The sequence below is a fragment of the Ochotona princeps genome, chromosome 8 (assembly GCF_030435755.1).
Source record: "Ochotona princeps isolate mOchPri1 chromosome 8, mOchPri1.hap1, whole genome shotgun sequence".
Taxonomy (NCBI): Eukaryota; Metazoa; Chordata; class Mammalia; order Lagomorpha; family Ochotonidae; genus Ochotona; species Ochotona princeps.
The window spans coordinates 11,061,046-11,080,916 of NC_080839.1; the positions used below are offsets into that span (position 1 = coordinate 11,061,046).

Below are 19,871 nucleotides of genomic sequence, written 5' to 3' on the forward strand. Positions count from 1 at the left end.
TGGGTAAGGATGTGAGATAACTGCACACTGTTGGTAGGAGCATAAAATGGTGCTGTTGCTATGGGAAATCATATGGAGTTTCCTCTAAAAACCTAAAATAGAATCACCAGACATGATTTTAAATTTCTGCTTCTGATTATATACTCAAAAGAATGGAAGTCAGGGTTTCAAAGAGATACCTGGCCACCCATGTTCACAGCAGTATTATTCTCATTCACAAAAAGGGAGAAGCATCCAGGTGCCCAATGTTGAATGAGTTGATGGATATGAGATTTATAAAATGAGGTTTATACATACAAAGGGCTGTTTTTATTCAGTCATAAATGCTACACCATTGATAAGCATTATTCTAAGCAAAATAAGCCAGTTAAAGCTCATCAAATACTGGATGATTCCTCTTATTTGTGACATGCCTACAGTAGTCAAATTCCAAGAGACAGAGAGCAGCATGAAGATTGCTTGGGGTTCAGGGGAAGGAAAACAAGGTGGTATGATTTGAATGTATGTTGGAAAGTAATGACAAAGGTGAGAGTATTAACAGGTGAGGCCTGGGGCTGGTGCTGTGGCTGAACAAGCTAATCCTCTAACCTCAAGTGCCAGCATCCCATATGGGTACCAATTCATGTCTCAGCTGTTCCACTTCTGATCCAGTTCCCTGCTTATGGCCTGGGAAAGTGGCGAAATCCTTGGGATCCTACACCCATGTGGGGGACCCAGAAAAAGCTCCTGGCTTTGGATCAGTTCAGCTCTAGCTGTCGCGACTTTTTGGACAGTGAACCAGCAGATGGAAGAGCTATTGTTCTTTCTCTCAAATAAAAATGAATAAATCTTTTAAAAAATTTTAATAAAATAAAATAAATGAACCCTGCTAGCTGGGAAAGTGGTTAAATCATAGAGGTTCCACCTTTGAGAATGGATTAACATTCTTATAAAAGAGGTGGGAGGGAACACCCAGTTTCATCTTTTCATCTCCTGTGTCACGAGAGGACACAAGCATCCATCCCCTCCAGTGACTGCAGCAAACAAGACCCCAACTTGGAAGCAGATAGTATTACCCACCAGAATCTAGGACTTCCCTGCCTCCCACACTGTGAGAAACACATTTCTATTCCTTACAAATTACCTGATCTCAGGAAAGTTATCGCCTAATAGGTATAGAATTTTAATTTGAGAAGATAAAAAGTTTTCTGGAGATGGGAGTGGTAACTGCACAACCAGATAGCACTACTGATATATACACTTAAAAGTGGTTTTAAGAGGGAGCAGGAAATTCAGGCAGCATTAAGATGTCACGTCCCATGTTGGAATGACTAATTTCAATTCCTGGTACAGGTCCCTGACTCCAGCTTCCTATCAACACAGACCCTGGGTGCCAGGGAGGCAAAAGGGATGGCTCAAGTAAGTTGGTTCCCTAGCCCAGCCTTGACCATTGCAGGCTTTGGGGAATTAAGTCAGCAGATGCAAACTCCCTTTCAAATAATTTTTTTAAACGGGCTAGATGACACATATTATGCTATGTATATCTTGCTATAATTTTTATAAATATTCTTTATCATGATGACAGAGTAATTTTTGTACTGGTACACAGCATGGGGCAATGGTAAGCTCATCTTCTGAATCCAGAAAAGTCAATAACAACAGGAAATTCCTTTCAAATTTCCAGGTGAATCCTCTGAGAAATGCTTCTCCAGCCTCTCACTTGATGGCTTTTATTTTATATACAATAGGAGGCAAAATTATCTCCTAAGGAGGAACCGAACCAGAGTAAAGCCTGAAACAGTTAATAAGATAATGAGGAAAAGGAATGGATCAGAAAAATGGAACCAAAAAACTGAGGCCAGACAAGGTTGAAAACCACATATTTTCCAAACCACAAGAATTTGCTCCAGAGACATCAGGACAGCTTTGCAGTGAGAGGGGTAGGCTTTATACGCTGGCATTTCTGGGACATTGTGATGGATGGAGGAGAGATGATTGCATAGTTAGCATTTGAGACTCTCCCCTCATATTCAAATCATGTGATCATGTAATGGAGTTAGAATCGCAAGTCCTGCTGAGCACTTCAACTTTAAGAAAAATGTTTTTTTTGTAATTTAATCTGTATGCTTCACAGGATGGGAAAGGTGGTAGTTGGAAGAAGTATGACTTCTGCAGCCAGGTATGCTTTTCTTTACGAACTCAATTGCTGGATGCCCCCGAAGTTCATATGGTGGGAAGTCAGTCCCCAGTGCATCAGTGCATTGATGCTGCCAAGTGAGGCCTGCAAGGAGTGATCAGATCACAAGGCCCCCAATGTATTAACGCCAGCATCACAGGAGGGGCTTGCTTAGCACAGAAGGGCACTTGTTTGATTTGTTACCAAAGTGAGGTTGGTCCTTTCTTGCTCCCTCACTTCTACTCTCTCTTGCCCTTCTCTACCATGGCATGATATGGCATGAAGGTCCCCACCAGATGTCAGGGCCATGTTCTTGTACTTGTCAGCTTCCAGAGCTGTGAGCCAAATGATTCTCTGTTCTGTCTGAATTACTCAGTCTCAGGTATTCCATGATAGCAGCAGAAAGCAAACTAAGGTGCTACAGAATACACAGATCAAAATTAAACCTCATTTACAGCGACTGGCTGCCTGGGGCGGGGTGGGGGGAGGGAGTGCTGGTGACACCTACCCTCTTTACCCTGACTGAATCATTGTCCACTAAATTTAATCTTACAAATTACTTTCAATAAGCATGGCTTATATTGTGCGGTTTTCTTAGATTAATGGAAAGCTTATCAATTGGCATTTTTTTCCCAATTGCTTAAACTTGTATCCTAGTCATGTACAGGAACTTCTCCCATGCTCTGCTTTGGGGCATCACTGATCTCACATCCATAAAGTGCACATCAGCAATGGGCTTCATAACCCGAACCCTTGTCTTTCTCTCCAACTGACAACCTGGCCTAGTAACTGCCTAGCAACTGCCTCCTGCTTTCAGTTCCAGTGAGCTTCTCCAGGGAACCTCTGCAACCATGCTGTGTTGGCAAAAGAATGTTTCAAGTGTCTGTATGCTGCAGCTTCCCTACACTCCAAGACTAGCCCATGCCTGACAGCGACGCTAGAGCTCTCACAACAAATGATCAGGTGGATGGGGACAAGGTGGCCTTTCTCAGGGTTCTTTCTGCCTGTCCACTGTGCCACATCATCAGACAGCAGCAACCTTCCTTCCTTCCTTTTTGTGGTAGTGTTGATTCAGGGTCTCTGGCACTTGGCAATTTCATCAGCTCCAAGCAAACTCACATCTCCAGGCTTTCTGAGTAAACTTCGGCCATTTTCCTGACTCATAGCCTTATCTCTCACTCACTTTGTGACCTCATTTTCTGTGCTTTATCAAGTGCTCTCTGACCATAGTCCCTGAATAAAAGGGAAAGTTGATTCAGCCTCCACAAAGGTTGCTTTCTGGCCTTGGCCCTCACAAGGGGGAAGGTCAATCTACAAGTACTGCTTTCATCACAGGAAGTATAGCAGAGGAACCTCCCCACCCTATGTCCTAAGAATTATGGGCACCCTCACTGCAGCTTCCCAGCTAACCCAGGCAACAGAGCTGCTCTGCAATGCCAAGGACTCACTCAGACAGTGCCACAGATGGGGCCATGTCTCCAGGAGAATTCCAACTTAATAAGGCATTTCCCTGAGTGAAGAACTTATGCTTTGCTGCTCAACTGACAAATTCACCATTAACATCCATCAACTCTGCCCTTGTACTACACTAATAACAAAGACCTGGGTGGCACCTATTTAACACTTTATTTCTTTAAAAACAATTTTAGAAAAATTTATTAGAGATGCATCAGAGCAGGGTAGGGGAGTGATCTGAGCAGAGGGAATTGCCAGTCAACTGCCTACATTGACTGGGATTAGGCTGAGCAGAAGTTAGAATGAGTCAGACTCAATCCAGGTCTCTCACATGGATTATGGGGAATCCAAGTACCTGGCCTGTCACTGGTTACCTTCCAAGGTACGTATGAAAAGGAAGCTGGAATCAGGAACAGCATTAGAACTTGGCCCAGGCAGTCAAATATGGGATATGGGTGCCCCAATGGTATCTTAACTGCCAAGCCAAATGCCCACCCCTAATTCCCAGACCAACTCTAATTATATGATCATTTAAGTGATTATACATATGTATTATACATATATGCATATATATCGTCTATATTATATATATCTTCTATAATATATATCTTCTAATATATATATGTGTGCGTGTGTGTGTGTATATATATATATATATATGGCTTCTCTTGAATTCCAGGTACCTGGAGGGAGTTTTCCTTTCAGTTTTCTCGAATTCCAAGTGACCTCACTGTCACCATTCTGTGGGGGAAGCGTAGGGAAGTCTGTACACTCTGAACGCTCGGCAAATGCATGGAACCTAAAATGTGAAAGGGGTTTCAACATTAGGCTGGTACAGAGGGATTTGTACATGTCTGTTAATTCTCCTAGGATGGTGAACTGGTTCTTCCATGGGGCCAAGCACTCAAAAAAAGTAATCAATTTATTGTATTTATTTATGGAGTCCAGTGTGACTTTTAATACATGGATATGGTATATAATAACTAGATCAAAGTTACTGGCATATACATCATCTTCAACATTTATCATTTCATTGTGTTGGAAACATTCAAAATCCTCTCTGCTATGTGAAATGTACAACTGATTGCTGTCATCCAGAGTTGTCCTACTATGCTACTGAACATTATTCCTCTAATCCATCTTCTTGCCCTACACCCAGGCGCTGCCCTACCCCTACTTCTTAGGCACTGATGACCACTATTCCAATTTTGCTTCTGTGAGATCAACATTATATCATATTTGCCTTTCTGTGCTTAACTTATTTCACATAACACAATGTCCTCCAGTTCCATTCATGCTTCTGCAAAAATGACAGAACTTGTTACCCCATTTTAATGGCTGGTAAATATTCCATTGTGCACATTTACCACATTCTCTTTGTCCATTCATCCAGCGATGGGTTTCCTGGTTGGTTACCATCTTGACTGTTGCGAACATGCATTTTAACCTTAGTTGTGTTCACTGCTTTTCCCTTGTAAATTGTGCCTCGTAAATTCCCATAAGCAAAAGAGAGGCAAAATAATACAAAGTGGTCTGGGATTTTAACTGATGATGTGTCTTTTCATTAGAGTGCAATTAACTCGACCAAACGGTAGTTCTTAATCCTGTGCTTCCATGCTTCTGTGATTTCTTTTGTTCCCCAATACCATCATACAACACAGTGTTGACAAGCAAGGAGTTATGATAAGAGTTCCCCCAAAGCACCCATCAGCTCTGTGGGCTCAGTGCTGACAGCTGGTGAGACCAGCAGCATCGGCTAATTTGCCTCATGCTGACGGGCTTCAGTCAACTTTAACTGAGCAAACAACTTCCTGAGGATCCAAGCTTAAGCACTAATGAAAAGAACTCCTGTGTGGGCAAGTTTTAGGGGCCTGCCTCCTCCCAACACGGTGTGGGAGCTGCTACAAATGCACATTTTGAAGCCCTCCACATGAATCTGGAGAGTCAGGCTATGCATTTCAACGAGATGTGTCCAGAAAAGCCTGCCAAGTGCCAGCACAGTGCACGGTGTGGGGTGGGGGGCCGTGAAGCTGCACCCTTGAAGAATCCAGAAAGACAACAGTAACGTGGCACTTCTTTCAGATTCCCTTGAGAAAAACCGAGGAATTCCACCTATGCCTATTGCCTCTTACTGACTGAGAGAATCCTGCAACCCAGCTTATGGTGAACAGAAAGATGAACAAATGGCTTAGGGAACTCACTTGGGCCATAGGAAGCCTCAGCCCTACTTCTAAAGAATTTCAGGTGGCACTGGGAGAAGACCTTGGTGGCTATGTACAAGTCAGCCTGGTTACAATGGCCCCACCTGAGGCCAACAGACTGTCAAGCCATGCCTGCCTCTTGTAGGAGCCTCATCCAGGGCAAAAGCAGTTATCTTCTTGCCAGGTAAGGAAGGCAGATGCATGATATTTGTCTTGTCAGGCCTCAGATCTTAGGTGCCAAGGTTTTTGGTGCTTTTCAGTCTGTGACTTGTTTGCCAGATTAGAAAGGAGAACAGACTAGAAGTTTCCTCTGGTTAATATAGTTTTGCTGGATGCACAGCAAATGGCCTTTGGGATTGGCTCTCTGGAGTCTGTGGAATGCAGCACTGTGCCTAGTTGGGTGGTTTCATCACACACAGCCTCACGCACAGAAGCAGCCAGAGTCCAGCTAGAAGGCCATTAGGCTGAGGCAGCCTCCCACAGGATGGAGCTTCCTGGACCTGCCAGTAACTGCTCTCCAGTTATGGCCCAAAGCCAGAAGATCAACCACAAGCCATGGGGTTTCTGGTCAGTGAGGACAGCAGGTGGGACCACCTGTGGGTGTGGCCTGAACTTGCTTGGAAGGGCTCACAGCACACACAAGAGGAGCATGCCTATGCCTCCTCCCTTTCTGCAAAACTCACCTCCGGGCAGTGAACAGCCTAACAGTCCGCAGCTGAACCCCAGCTTGGCTTGCAGCTCATTATTCTTCTAGCCAGAGCTGGGCAGAAAAAAGGCAAGAGAAGTGGTCCTTCCAGTTACCTTTTCCTCTCTGCACTAGCAAAGGTGGGACAGGGAGTCCCCTTGTGCCTTTTTTTATAGGCGTCAGGAACCCAGAATTGAAGCCAACTACCTGATAGGAAGAAAATCTCAAAGAGCTCTCAGAGTGGCCAGAGCAGTGGTCTTCAGAATTGCCAAAGCTTAAAAGTGAAGATTCCTGGACCTCCTCACACTTTGACCATGGAATCTGCCTTTCAGCCAAGCTCCCTTGGCAGTTATGCAAACTAACTACAATGCTTATTCCAGGGCTCCCCTTATTATGTGTAATCAACACCCTGCCAAGACGAAGACCAGGCTGCTGCCCTTGAACAAGCTGCTTGGGACCACTATAATGAGTGAGTCCCCACATTGGAGAACAAGTGCCCTGAGCAGAAACACTGTCCCCAAACAGACTAACTTGGGAAGAGGCTCAGCAGTTTTCCAGATAACCACAGAAGCAGCTGGCTTCCCTTCCCCTAGCTGGGACCCAGGCGTTCACAAACACAAGCTAAGGGAGCAGTGTTCATTCTCAAGTACAGGTCTCATCATGATTCAGGTATGGGGAAAATAAAGGATCAGAGGACCTTGCTATTGAAAAGAGAGTTTATGACTAAGCACTGCCATGTACCGAATTATGTCTCCTACTAAAATTCCTATGTGGGAGCCCTGATTCCCAGTGTGACTATATATAGCGATAGGGCCTAAATGGAAACAGCAGTATGGGCTAAATGAGACTGTAACAGGAGAGCCTGATCCACAGAATTAGTAAATTTACAAGACAATACACCTAGGTGCTTATTCTCATGCTCTCTCTCCGCCATCTCTCTCTTGACAACGTATGAGGACATGGTGAGAAGGCAGCTATCAGCAAGTCACAGAGAGAGCCTTCACCAACTGGCCTTAACCTTGGACTTCTCAGTCTCCACAAGTGTGAGAAATATACTTCCATTTCTGTGCCTTATTTCCAGCCTGTGGTATTTTGTTACAGCAGCCCAAGAAGATGAATTGGTTCTGAAAGCAGGGGCACCCAGAGGGGGACAAATAGGCAGGCACCAGGGCAGTGGCCCCCACAATTGGGAGGCAGAGGTGAGACAGCTTTTTCTTGTGATTTCAATGGGAGCAACAGGCGAGACAGAAAACACAGATACAATCGAGTAATTTGAATAGTCTCAGGGGGCTGTCTAGAGTTTTCCTATTAGAGCAAAGGATAATGGCCGAGACTATGACAGCCTGGAAAGAGGGAGTAGACTCGGACTCGAACTGGCTGGAAGCCATACCCTGAAGCAGGACATTTGCCACCTCTAGAACCTGGCTAGCTCTGGGAGGAGCAGTTCCTTCTGGGGTCAGCAAGACCCCAAGATGGTAAAGAATCAGTATTATCAAAAAGAAAAAGGCATGACTGACACAGGACAGAGAAACACCTGGAGATGAAAAACTGTACTGGAAAGGAGAGCGAGAACAAAGCAGCAGGTCGGCTGAGAAGAACCCAAAGAATCCAAGTCCCACCGTGAATCTTATCTAAGCATACATCTCCCTTTCTGTCACTCAAGACTGCATTTTCTGCCTACCTGCTGTGTGTCTTGGCACTCAGATCCTTTAGGAAAGCCATAGTGCTTTCTCCTCTGGCATTGAAGGACACTGTGTAGACTGGATACGAAATCTCCAAAGCTCTCTGCAGAAGAAGCTCCTTGGATTTCTCAGGAACATCCCCCACCACGAAGTAGTAAATGGATTCAATCTGCAAAACAGTGGCACTAATGGTTTACCTTCCTGACACATTCCTAGCTTTGTCCTGGACTCATTGACAATAGATTTTCTCCAAAGCTATCTCTTGATTTTTCAAGGGTAGGTAGAAATATTGGTAGCATGGCTCAAGGCTGAGTGAAGACTCTGGGCAAGGGGGAGGACAAAGCCAGCAAGTGAGGCCTGCAAGCAGCATGCAAAAAAGGTCTCTTGGCAATGGCTCCAGTCTTATGGACTGCATGAGAAGGATATGGTTAGGAAATTCGGAAAATAGCTTCCTCTGGGCCCACAAATTCATTACATGGGTCAGGAATGGTTATTTTCAAGTCAAGAAACAAAGCAAGCACTGGCACAGCTCCTGCAAGCAGGAAGCTGATGAGCCATTTCCTGCAGGAGTGCCAGAACTCTACAATGCAAACTCATTCATCTTGGAAAGGAAGGTGTATTCCCAGTTGGTTTGGTGTCTGGTCTCAGTTTACCAGGGAAACACGTGTCTGGCGAGGTGAAATTAACTTTAGACAACCAGTCACAAACCAGGTATGCCCACTAGGCCTTACTTCTCACCAGCATGCCAGGCCAAAAGATAAATGAGAGAATGAATAACCCCTAAACCTTTTGCCAGGAGCCACAACCCCTCCCAACCTTAAACCAATGATTTTGGGCAGATGCATACCTCGCTCAGGTAGGAGACAGTCTGAAGAAATGCTTCCTGCTGTATTTAGAGGGATATAAAATCCATCCAAAGGGTCCTTTTGACAACACCCTCCTCTGCCCTATGCTTTTGCTCTCCCCAAGGATCTCCCTCCACTGTGTTTAATTCACCTGATATTAATGAACTCTCTCCTATCACCTGGGGCCTGTGATCTAGCATCACTTTCTTGTAAAAAAAGGAGATAATGCAGTTTTAACAAGATGACTGATGCTAACATGCGGATTCATCTATAAAAATAGTCTCCGAAAGAGGAGAACTGGGAATCTATATGAAGAGTCTCCACAGAGTTCATGGAGCAACACATTATGAAAAATATATGCATGGGTTTCAAAAAATTGCCACACAAAAATAAATTTTACTTTTAATTGCAGGTTCTATTAATTTCTTGAAGTTCCTGTGAATCATCTCAACCTGCCCCTAAAAAGATGCTATAATTGATTGTTTCTACAGATAACTGAAAAGAAAACCCCAGTAAATCTACTATATTTGGACGGATAAGTAGACATCACCACCTCTGCAGGACTGATGAGCTTTACCCTCCTTTGATCCCAAACCCCCAGTGATGTAGAGTCAGCCAATGGCCTAAGTGGTTTCACCTCCATTTCAAACCTGCCACTTCAATTCACCTGGCAGAGACATGGGTGGACTATACTTGGTTGTCTGCAATAGACAGCGAAGACCTCACCAGCCTCATACTAGGTAGTAAGAAAAAAGCCAGAGTGGGAGCTGAGCCCAGGCTACTTCAGCATTCCTCCTCTGTCTTGGCACACAAAGGCTTTCCCCAACACACTCACACACTCAAATTTTTTACTTAAAATTTTTACTTATTTTTTATTATTATTATTTATTATTATAATTTATGATACAATTTTATGATACAATTCCATAGGCCCTGGGATTTCCCTATCCTCTCCCATGAGCCCCTCCCCCCACTGATTATTACTGCAGTAGAGTTCGTCATAAACATTCATATGTCCATCATTGCGGGCATGGACAATGGCAGAGTCTCCAGCATATAGTTTACACCTTCATTGGGAGTCTATCTCAGATCTGGAAGTAGAGATGCATACTGCATTGCATCCTCACATTTGGATATGATAGTCTCCATTACATAGTTACTATACATTCTCTTAAACGAAAAGCCACAAGACAAAATCAGCAACAGGAAGAAAAACAGGAATTAAAAACACCATAAAGTTAAATAACATGCTACTGAATGACTAATGTGTCGCTGAAGAAATGAAGAATAAATTCAAGAACCTTCTTGAAGAAAATGATGCTACTGTATGATCTATGACTCAGTGAAGAATAATGAGGAAGAAAGTGTTTTGAAGAGATGAAATTAATTTTAAAAAGTAAAAATCCATGAGATACAGTTCCCGCTGACCTTTGTTGGTAAGATATGTCTCATGTAGGCAACAAATACATGGGTTTAGTTTTTTTAATACCAGTCTACTAATCTATAATGCTTGATTGATGAGTTCGAGCTATTTACATTCAGAGTTTATATGAATGGGTGGTAATTTGGTCCTGTCATTTTAGCAATGGGTTGTTCATTGATTTAGTCTTGTGTTGTTATTTTTCTGGGGTGTTCTCCACATTTGCCGTTGGTTTTGGTGGGTGCTATTCCTCTTTGTCAAGAAAACATCTTTAAGTATCATTTGTACGGCAGGTTTCAAGAGGCATATTCTTTTAACTTTTCTTTACTGTGTAAGAATTTTATCTCATTTTCAAAGACAAAGGAAAGCTTTGCTGGGTACGTTATCCTGGGCCGACAATTTTTTGCTTTTAGAATCTGGAACATGTTGCTCCATTCTCTTCTTGCCTTGTTTCCTGTAAGAGGTCTTCTGTGAATTTAATTGGCATTCCTTTATATGTCAGTTGACTTTTTTCATATGCACATTTAAGGATCTTTTCCTTATGTTTTATTGAAGAGAGCTTGATTATCATGTCTCATGGTGAAGATCAGTTTTGGTCAGGACTGTTGGGAGTTCTGTGCCCCTCCTGGATGTTATTTCCCAATTCTTTCTCTAGATTAAGGAAATTTTCCCTTATTTCATTAAATACATTTGTGAACCCAGTGTTTCTTTCTGCATCTTCTGGAACTCCCATAACTCTTACATTTGGCCTTTTAACAGTGTCTTTCAATTCTTGAATACTATTTTTTAGCTTGATCCAGCTCTGTTTCCAGCTTTTTGTTTGTTTTCCCCTGGTGACAGGAAATATCTTCTAATTGTGAGATTCTTTCTTCTGCCTCCTTCATTCTATTTTGAAGACATTCCACTGTACTTTTACTTTTTCCATTGTACTTTTACTGTTTTGCTCCATAGTATTTTTCATTTCTGATATATCAGCTTTCATTTGATTCATTTCCTGTGTGACATGTTCCTTAAATTTCTTGAATGCCTGCTTTATGTGCTTCTTGTTGTGAAGTTTTATAAGAAGTGTTTTGAATTCTGTATCCCCCATTTTCTCGATGTCTTCCTCAGTTAACTCTGAGGTTGGCAAAGACTTTTGCTCCTTTGCAGGCGACTCTTCAGTAATATTCATTGTGCCTTTGTCTCTTCTTTTGCTCTTGGTCATTGTACTCCTAGTTACCAGATTCTTCTCCTTGGGGCAGGTTTCTAAGCTGTGTCACCCACAGGTCTACAGTTCGATTTTACTTCTTGCAGTTGGTACACAGCTCTTTGTTTACAGTCACTTGTGCCACTCCTTCCAGCGAGTTCCAGGTCTGGGCTCTTTTTTTAAGATTTGTTTATTTTTATTGGAAAGCCAGATATACAGAGAGGAAGAGAGAGAGGAAGATCCTCCATCTGATGATTCTCTCCCCCAAGTGACTGCAACTGTTGGAGCTGAGCCGATCCGAAGTCACGAGCCAAGAGCTTCTTCTGAGTCTCCCAGGCTGGTGCAGGGTCCCATAGCTTTAGGCTGTCCTTCACTACTTTCCCAGGCCACAAGCAAGAAGCTGGATGGGAAGTGGGGCCACTGGGGTTAGAACCAGCACCCATATGGGATCCTGGTATGTTCAAGGTGAGGACTTTAGCTGCTAGCCTGAGACCAGGTGTCGGTTCTTTAGTTAGGCTTACACTATGGTCTCCATAGCCCCAGCTCCTGGCTCCCCAGTCTCCACACCCTGTGATCCCATGCTGAGGCTGCACCGTTGTTTGTTCAAACTTTCTCCCATTCCATTTCCAGCAATTCCCAGGATTAGGGAGACACCAGGTGTCCTATAGTGCTAGGTTGTTGGTGATATTAATCTTGCCAGAACCTATTGGCTGTTGGGTCTGAGAGCTACATGGATCTATCTTGACCTGTACCATGCCAAAGTCAGTATTTTTTTCAATGTGAGACCAGTGCAATGCACTGAGCTCAGTAAGTCTGCTCCTAGTTCAGCGCATGCGCAGTTCAATGTTGTCCCTGCAGTCTTTAAGCCTTTGCTACACTGTACAAAATGCTGCGTGATATGCCACTACTAGACTTCTTGATCTGCTGGCAGTCAGGTCTGAGGGCTACCTGGACCTATCTTGGGTGGAACGTATAGGATGCCACATTGTTGCATGTCACTGAGCCAGAGATGAGCTCATTCCCAGCTCAGTGCATGCACTATCCTATCCCATAATCTGCCTCTCTAGATAAAATGGCACCTGATTTGGCTCTAGGGGTGGACTGGGCTGTGAAATGCACCCTGTTCCCATACCACCCATCTGCGACCTGCTGCTCTGTCTCTGCCCCTGGTCAAATCAAACAGACCAGCAGGATGAGCAGTTCTTTGTCTGGGTTCACCTCCTGAGCTCCCAATGAATGTCCCTTCCCACCTTATTGCTGCTGGATTCCTGTTGTTGTTCCTGTAGTTCAGATCGCCACTTGCTGAATGCAGCTGGGGTATCAATCACTGCAACACTACACTGTTGTCTCCACTGCCTTCCCGTGTCTGTCAGTCTCCAGGTGCCCCTCTGCCATCCGTCCATCCTTTCCTATTTATTGGAATGTGCCATCTTTGCTTCACACTGGCTGATATTTCTCTATTTAAATCTGTCCTTACCCTATTCCGCCATCTTGATTCCCAATACACAAATATCTTGTCTCTTTTCTTCAACTTCAGCGTCCTGGTTTTAAAATCTACCTATTAGGAGGTGATGACTAATAAATGATATACATTCATTTCACTTATTTCAGATACTGGGAGGCAGAAAAAAGAAAACAGAAAATGGGAAGAAGCTGCATCCTCAAGATCACGTTCTAGGCAACTACTAACGTTCCTCCAGTATATGAATTGCATTTCCTTCTTCTTCTTCTTCCTTTTTTAAAAAAACATTTATCTGCTTAATTGGAAGTTGGAGTTACAGAGACAGACACAGAGTGACAGAGAAATCTCCATTGATTCACACCGCCAAATGGCTGCAATACCGAGAGCTGGGCAAATCCAAAGCCAGAAACCCTGAGCTTCTTCCAGGTCTCCCATATGGATGCGGGGGCCAAAGTGTTTGGGCAATCTTCCATTGCTTTATCAGGTGCATTAATAGGGACCTGGATTGAAAGTAGAGCAGCTGGCATTCAAATTGGTTTCCATATGGGATGCCAACACTGCAGCCAATGACTTTATGCACTATGCCATGGCCCTGGCACCTGTATTTCCAGGTGTGAGGACATTGCCTTAAGACCTAAACAGGCTCTCACTGAGCTATACTATTTCTTATTAGTTGTCTAGCTGTGGTCGTGCCCAACTGTAGCATGGGAACAGCTTCATTCCATCATCACAATCTAAAATGACACATAGGCTAAAGCAGAGGGATGGGTATGGGGTGCCTTCTTGAGGCAGTAAGAACAGAGAAGAGATCTCTAAAAAGTTTATGGGAAATGCATCTTATGAAAAAAAACTACACATGAATTTCAAAACTGTCTATGCAAAAATAAACTTCTTTTTCATGAGCTTTCTGAAGTCCTTGCCTACACTGGCAGGCGGGCTTTTGGCGCCCCTGACACCATTGCTTTTCTGCTGTACTTCATGCTTCTTAGCTCTGGCAGGGACCCAGGAACCTGACTCCTTGCACAGGAATTATGTTCTCTGGAGATTACATCAAACTGAAAACTGCTGCGGCCAAGCATGAGTCAGGATTTCCTTGCCTTTCCTAAGTCTCTGACATTATTCACTATTCATTAAGTTCATGACTCAGCTGCTCAAGTGCATACGCTTGTAGTCAACTCTCACTAATCTAAGCTACACACTTTACCTTGAGACCATCAACTGCACCCCCACTCTCCTGCACACAGGCTTTCTGCCTCTCCTTTCTGCTCACATAATGACATTTAGAAAAACAGAAAGATAAATGTGTAACCTCTCCCTTTATCACCCTAAAATTACAAAAATTATTTCTTTTAAAATAAGATTTATTTATTTGAAAGTTAAAGGTACAGAGCGAGGAATAGAGGTGAGAGAGACAGAGACAAAGAAAGAGATTGCCCATCCACTGGTTCACTTTCCAAATGGCTACAATGGCCAGGGCTGGATGAAAGTTTTATCTCCCATATGGGTGGTGGGGTTCAAACACTTGGGTCATACCCTACTGCTTTCCCCAAGCCATTAGAAGGGAGCTAAATGGAAAGTAGAGCAGCCAGTGTTGCAGGCAGCAGCTTTATGTATGACACCACACCACAATGCCAGCCCTACAAAATGCTTCTGAAAGCAAAAGTGGCTTTAGGGTTATCTGCTTTTTGATATAATAAGCCATAATTAACTATTTTTGCAATAGTTATAATAGTCTTATGAAATATGAATTATGGTTATTAAACCCAGTTTGCAGAATAAGAAATTGAGGCTTAGAAAGATTGATTGGTTTGGCTTTGGAGATAATAAACCCTAACCACCCAACATCATGAACTCCCTTTGTTCTCAATCACTACACCGTGCTGGCTTGCAACAAGGAGGGTCACCTACTAGAGATGGAGCTCAAAATTGTGAAAGCAAGATCATGGGACCTGCACAGCCATTTGGTACAGCAGTTAAAGTACTACTTGGGACATCTGTATCACATATAGAAGTGTACAGGTTCAAGTCCCAGTTTGGTATTCTTCTTCCCCACTCCCAAGGACATCACTTAGCCCTATTCCTCATGCAGATTTGATACAGGAACCAGACTTTTGTGTTAATTATTAGACATGAGATTAAACCTACTGTCTTGGTTCTTCAAGCGTTCATTCATTGAGAAGGACCTTATGCTCATCCATACAAAAAATTTAGATGCTTATATTTACTCTTCAAAAAGTGTCTTAAGCCTTAGATTTTTTCTATTCCTAATGATGTATAGTTACATGGATGAATTTGAAATGAATTGAGACAAATGTGAAAAGCACAGAGCAGTGGCCTTTGTGGGAACTCACTCCCCTTTCCACCCCCTCCTCCCACACACAGGCTTTTTTTTTAACTCCTTGTGAAACATGGGACATGACATTTTAATATAAGAGGCAGCTGCATTTACCAGAATTTTCCTCAAAACCACCCCCAGTTAGAAACTCGAGGTGCAGGGTCACAGAGGTCATACAAGGCTTTGTGCTTCCTGTGTGCCACAATCCCCTCAAGCACTTTCAGTTTGCATGTGATGATGAGTGCCTTTGAGCTTCCTTCTGGGTTTTCCCTCTTCCATAGCACTACCCGGGAACTCACTGAATGGTTCCTAGGCCAGGGGCATAGGGAAAGCAGAGGCACAAACCAGAGGGAAATGAGAAAGAAAGGCAGGATCACTTGAGATCTTGCAATCCCATCAGGTGGCCAGTGTCAGCTGTGACCACAGCAGCCAGGTATACAGACAAAGGAGAGCATTCATGCACACACACACACACACACTCAAGGGACTGGAAAATGTCTAATTTCTTGAGTGCTTAATGAGGAGCCCTGACACTTGGAATTTTACAGTTGCTAAAACAAATTTGAAGGGACAAAGAACAGAGCAGTTTATCTTTGGTTCTTTTGTAACAGAAAACATTTGTCCCTTTGGTTTTCTGAGGTGGTGGTGGTAGTAGAGGAGAACAATGTGTTTCCAATTTCAAACCCTCACACTCTGTAATGACAAACACAGGCTGATGACCACGGGGCTAGTCTTTCAAAGGCCAGTACATGGCCTCTTTGCCCACAAAAGGACTGCTGAGTACAGTCAGAAATCCCAGGTCTCCGCAGTAGAAGAAAAAAACACTGACTTGCTTCTCCTCTTGCCCATCATCTCACCACTGTGCTAAAAAGTCCCATCACTCGAGTCACTCAGGGAAACACACCCCATCATGGTTGAAAGGGACATATAAGACAGCAGCATTTACTTGCTTCTTTCAGGTAAGCGTTTCTTTCCAAAAGGTTCCTCACAAGAAGCCAATGTGCTAGCATCTGAAGGTGGATGGCGACATCAGCACACTCACCTTAGAAAGCGGACGATCAAGCTCTGAGAGCAAGAGGGGCTGGAAAAGATTCAGAACGTGGGTGTTGCGGAAACCCTATTTCCTTAACCTCGAGGTTTTATGAGGAGTCTTCCCAAACTCTGTTCTAACTCCATAACAGATGGACAACTCTATCTAACTGGCAGGAAGGCAAGAGGGGAACTGACAAGCTCAAGATGCACAGTGAGGACCTCACTCCCGGTGCTTTCATGGTGCCCTGTGGGTATGAGTAGCACTTAACTCTTGTGGCATCTGACAGTGAGGGTCCAGAGGGCATTTAGCCAGACTCAGGGGACAGGTATTCCACAGTCTCCTTTGGGTTAGCCAAATTCCGCCATTACAGAGTCACCTTGGAGCCTCCAATCTATTTCTCAAATGGTTCCAGATTTGGGGATGAGTGGGATTATGACTCATAGTGAAGCCTCTGTGACAGTCAGCTAGCTGGAAAGTGGACCATGATCATCTGAGAGGACAGATAAAGATACTGAATGCAAAAAGTAAAGCTTGGAGCCAAGGCCCTGGAGTGAGCCATATGTATGCTTACGGTTTTGTCTTTCCCAGCTTCCAGCAGAGCCTCCAGGCAGCTAACTTCACTCACAGTCTGCTCAAAAGTCAGTTTCTTAACCCAGCTGATGGCAGCCGCTATGGATTCTTCCGTCACAGGAGTAGCAGCTTCCTGCCATTTCAGAGGCTCTTGAGATACCCTGAAAGGAATCCCATGGAGCAGTCACTGGGCAGTTGAACAAGGTTAAGGGGGGGTGCGGGGAGGGAATGTCAACCCTTGACGCAGCTGCCAATCCTCAAAAGGGACTGGCCACACAGGCAAGCTGTTAAAACAGTTTTCCCAAGCACCACTTTGATTTGTAAGCACCACAGACTAGGAGGAACAACACCTGCATTAGAAAGAAAGTCTCAAAAATGCAAACCTTGACAAGTGCTTTAAAATTACTGACAGGAGTTTTTTTCATGCCAGGCAAGTTTATTGGTAACTGTCTTCTGTTAATAACAAATGGACAGATATTCACAGCAGTAAGATTAGCAAACTAGCAGCAACTTCATTACTCTCAAATTTTATTTCTGACTCTTCCATGACATTATTTTCAGTTCCTAAGAGATTTCTGGAGAATCAAAAATCGTACTCTTTTGAACTCAACAAAACATTATTTTTGACGGCCTAAGAAAATTTGGTTAAGCCATTTAATTTGTGCTTAGAAATGACTGAAGGAAATCCCCAATGACATAAAAAAGTGGAGCTCCCTAGATTTATTTCTGCGCTTATGACTACAAATCAATTGGCTAGGGAGTCCCTTCATAGCCCACCTCCAGAGGCAGAGCTTGCTCCTGGCTGTGTCCCTTCTGTATGGCTTCTATGGGCAGAGAATAGACTGAGCATCGGATATGTGATAGTCAACACCTCCAAGAAAGCAAAAGCCCTGAAGACTCCACTACTTCTTTCCTTCTATGATATATAAGTGACAGACACAGGAATCTGGCATGGAATACAACTGGGTATCATCCCCAAATATATTCTCTATTTAGCTGAAAGCACTTTATTATTTTTTTTTAAATCCAATTAGATTGATTTTCCCTGCCCCATCCAGGTGTTTCTTGTCAGGGAGGTACAAGCACTATTACAAACGGCAGTGGAACAGTGAGGTCCAAATCTTCGTGCACAAATAACTGAGGGTGAAAATTCTGAAATGAAGGAACTTCTGTAAAGTCAGCCACCTGTTGTTCAGATAAAACGGTCAACTTACAAAGCAGATCAACTGAAGTTACAAATTCAATCTAGGAAATCTAGAATTTGTGACCTTTAATTCATCACCGAAGTCTAAATTTAAAGTGAGTGGAGCGATTTAGGGCCTTCAATATTTATCTCTCATAATTCATATTCTTGTATTATGGTCTTCCCAGGAATTAAGAAACACATTTTCAAGGCTCTCTCAATGTGAAAATTAAGATGCCCTATGCAAGACACACACACGCACAAATTTTTCCAAGATTTATTTATTGTGGGTTTTCCACTGAAATTGTATATTTCAGGAAATTACAAGCGAACTCCTACTTCTCTCCCCACAGAGCTACCTTAAGCTGTGCCGCTTAATTCCAAATATTTGCAAACGATTAAGTAGTTTCACTGAAATACCCTCTTCCTTTGGGGACTTACCCTATGATATTGAACTTGGTTATGCAAGCCACCTGCTCCTGCAGGACCATTGTTAGAGCTTCTTGACACAGACTGAGCTCCCCCTCCAGAAGATCTCTACAGTCCAGCACTAGGGTGATGCACTGTTCTAAGATGACACCAAAAATCTGCCGGCTTCTACTGGTGAGCCACTCCATCCGCTGCTTGTAGCACTCCACAGCTTGTGTTAAACAGTCCACCAACTGACAGATCAGGTCTGATTTAGCAGTCAGCTTTGTGAAAACAAAAAGCCACAAAGAAAAAAAAACATGAAACAAGTACTAGATCGGTCTGAATCACATTACTGTCATCCAGGAAGCGGCATTCCCAACAAGGAGGGATGTGAGCCTCTGAATCCTGAAACATCTAAGGAGAAGCCTTCCAGACTTCCAATTTAAAAACCCAGAGTGGTTCCCTCTCAAAGAAGAAAAGCTCAGAAAAGAGCACACAAAAACGAAAACAAAAAGCATTTCCTAATTGTATTCTACAGGGCAAGAGGAGAGTCTTGAAAAAAGTTAGTGGGAAATGTATGTTAGGAAAAGGCTATATGATACAGTGTGGATCAAAGCCTGTGCAAAATACAGCTGAAGAGTGAAATGGGAGGTAGAGTAATTAAGAAAGGAGCACGAGATTGTCTTCTTGGAACTATACCCGTGGAACTCATAAAATCTGCTCTCCTCATATTGATAAAATCAAAAGAGAAAAAGGTATGAATGGATTTCAGAAGTGCTTGTACCAAATGAATTTATCTCAATTGCATTTCTCTATAAAATTTCTGAAGTGCTCTTACATAGCTTTGTAATTACAGATTATCTTTACCAAAAATGCCCAGGGGTACTTTTAAGTCATTAAGTAGAAGAGAAGACAGACTAGCAAAGGCAGATGGAAAGAAATAAGCCTCCTGAAAATGTTTTCATACATAAAACATATAAAAAAATGTTCCTGCAAAAGCTTCTGAGCAGGTGCTTAGCACATCTGGCTGACTTCCTCGTGGGGATCGCAGCCTCTCACTCATCTCCCAGTTCATCATCTCTGTCCTCTGCACTCTGTCTTTTGGACCAAGCATGCCTACACCTGGAATACTTGTTCTCCCTTCATTGCCAAAGATACCTCCAGGGACTGCCCTGAACAGACATGACAGAGACTTGTGGGTAATTTCTATGGTATTCAAATAAATCATAGATCAGGTTCACACAGATC

At 43.3% G+C, this 19,871-nt stretch overlaps 1 protein-coding gene across 8 annotated transcripts in view; it reads right to left on the reverse strand.

Annotated features, from left to right (window-relative positions):
- VWA3B (von Willebrand factor A domain containing 3B) overlaps nt 1–19,871 on the reverse strand; it is a 222,942-nt gene that overhangs the window by 180,938 nt on the left and 22,133 nt on the right. For all 8 annotated transcript variants that reach the window (XM_058667564.1, XM_058667561.1, XM_058667560.1 and 5 more), the window contains exons 4-7: nt 18,654–18,904; nt 17,031–17,190; nt 8,178–8,347; nt 4,294–4,409 (exon numbers count right to left, since the gene is read on the reverse strand). In XM_058667564.1, the coding sequence (XP_058523547.1) occupies nt 4,294–4,409; nt 8,178–8,347; nt 17,031–17,190; nt 18,654–18,904 (697 nt within the window). The remainder of the gene's footprint in view (nt 1–4,293; nt 4,410–8,177; nt 8,348–17,030; nt 17,191–18,653; nt 18,905–19,871) is intronic.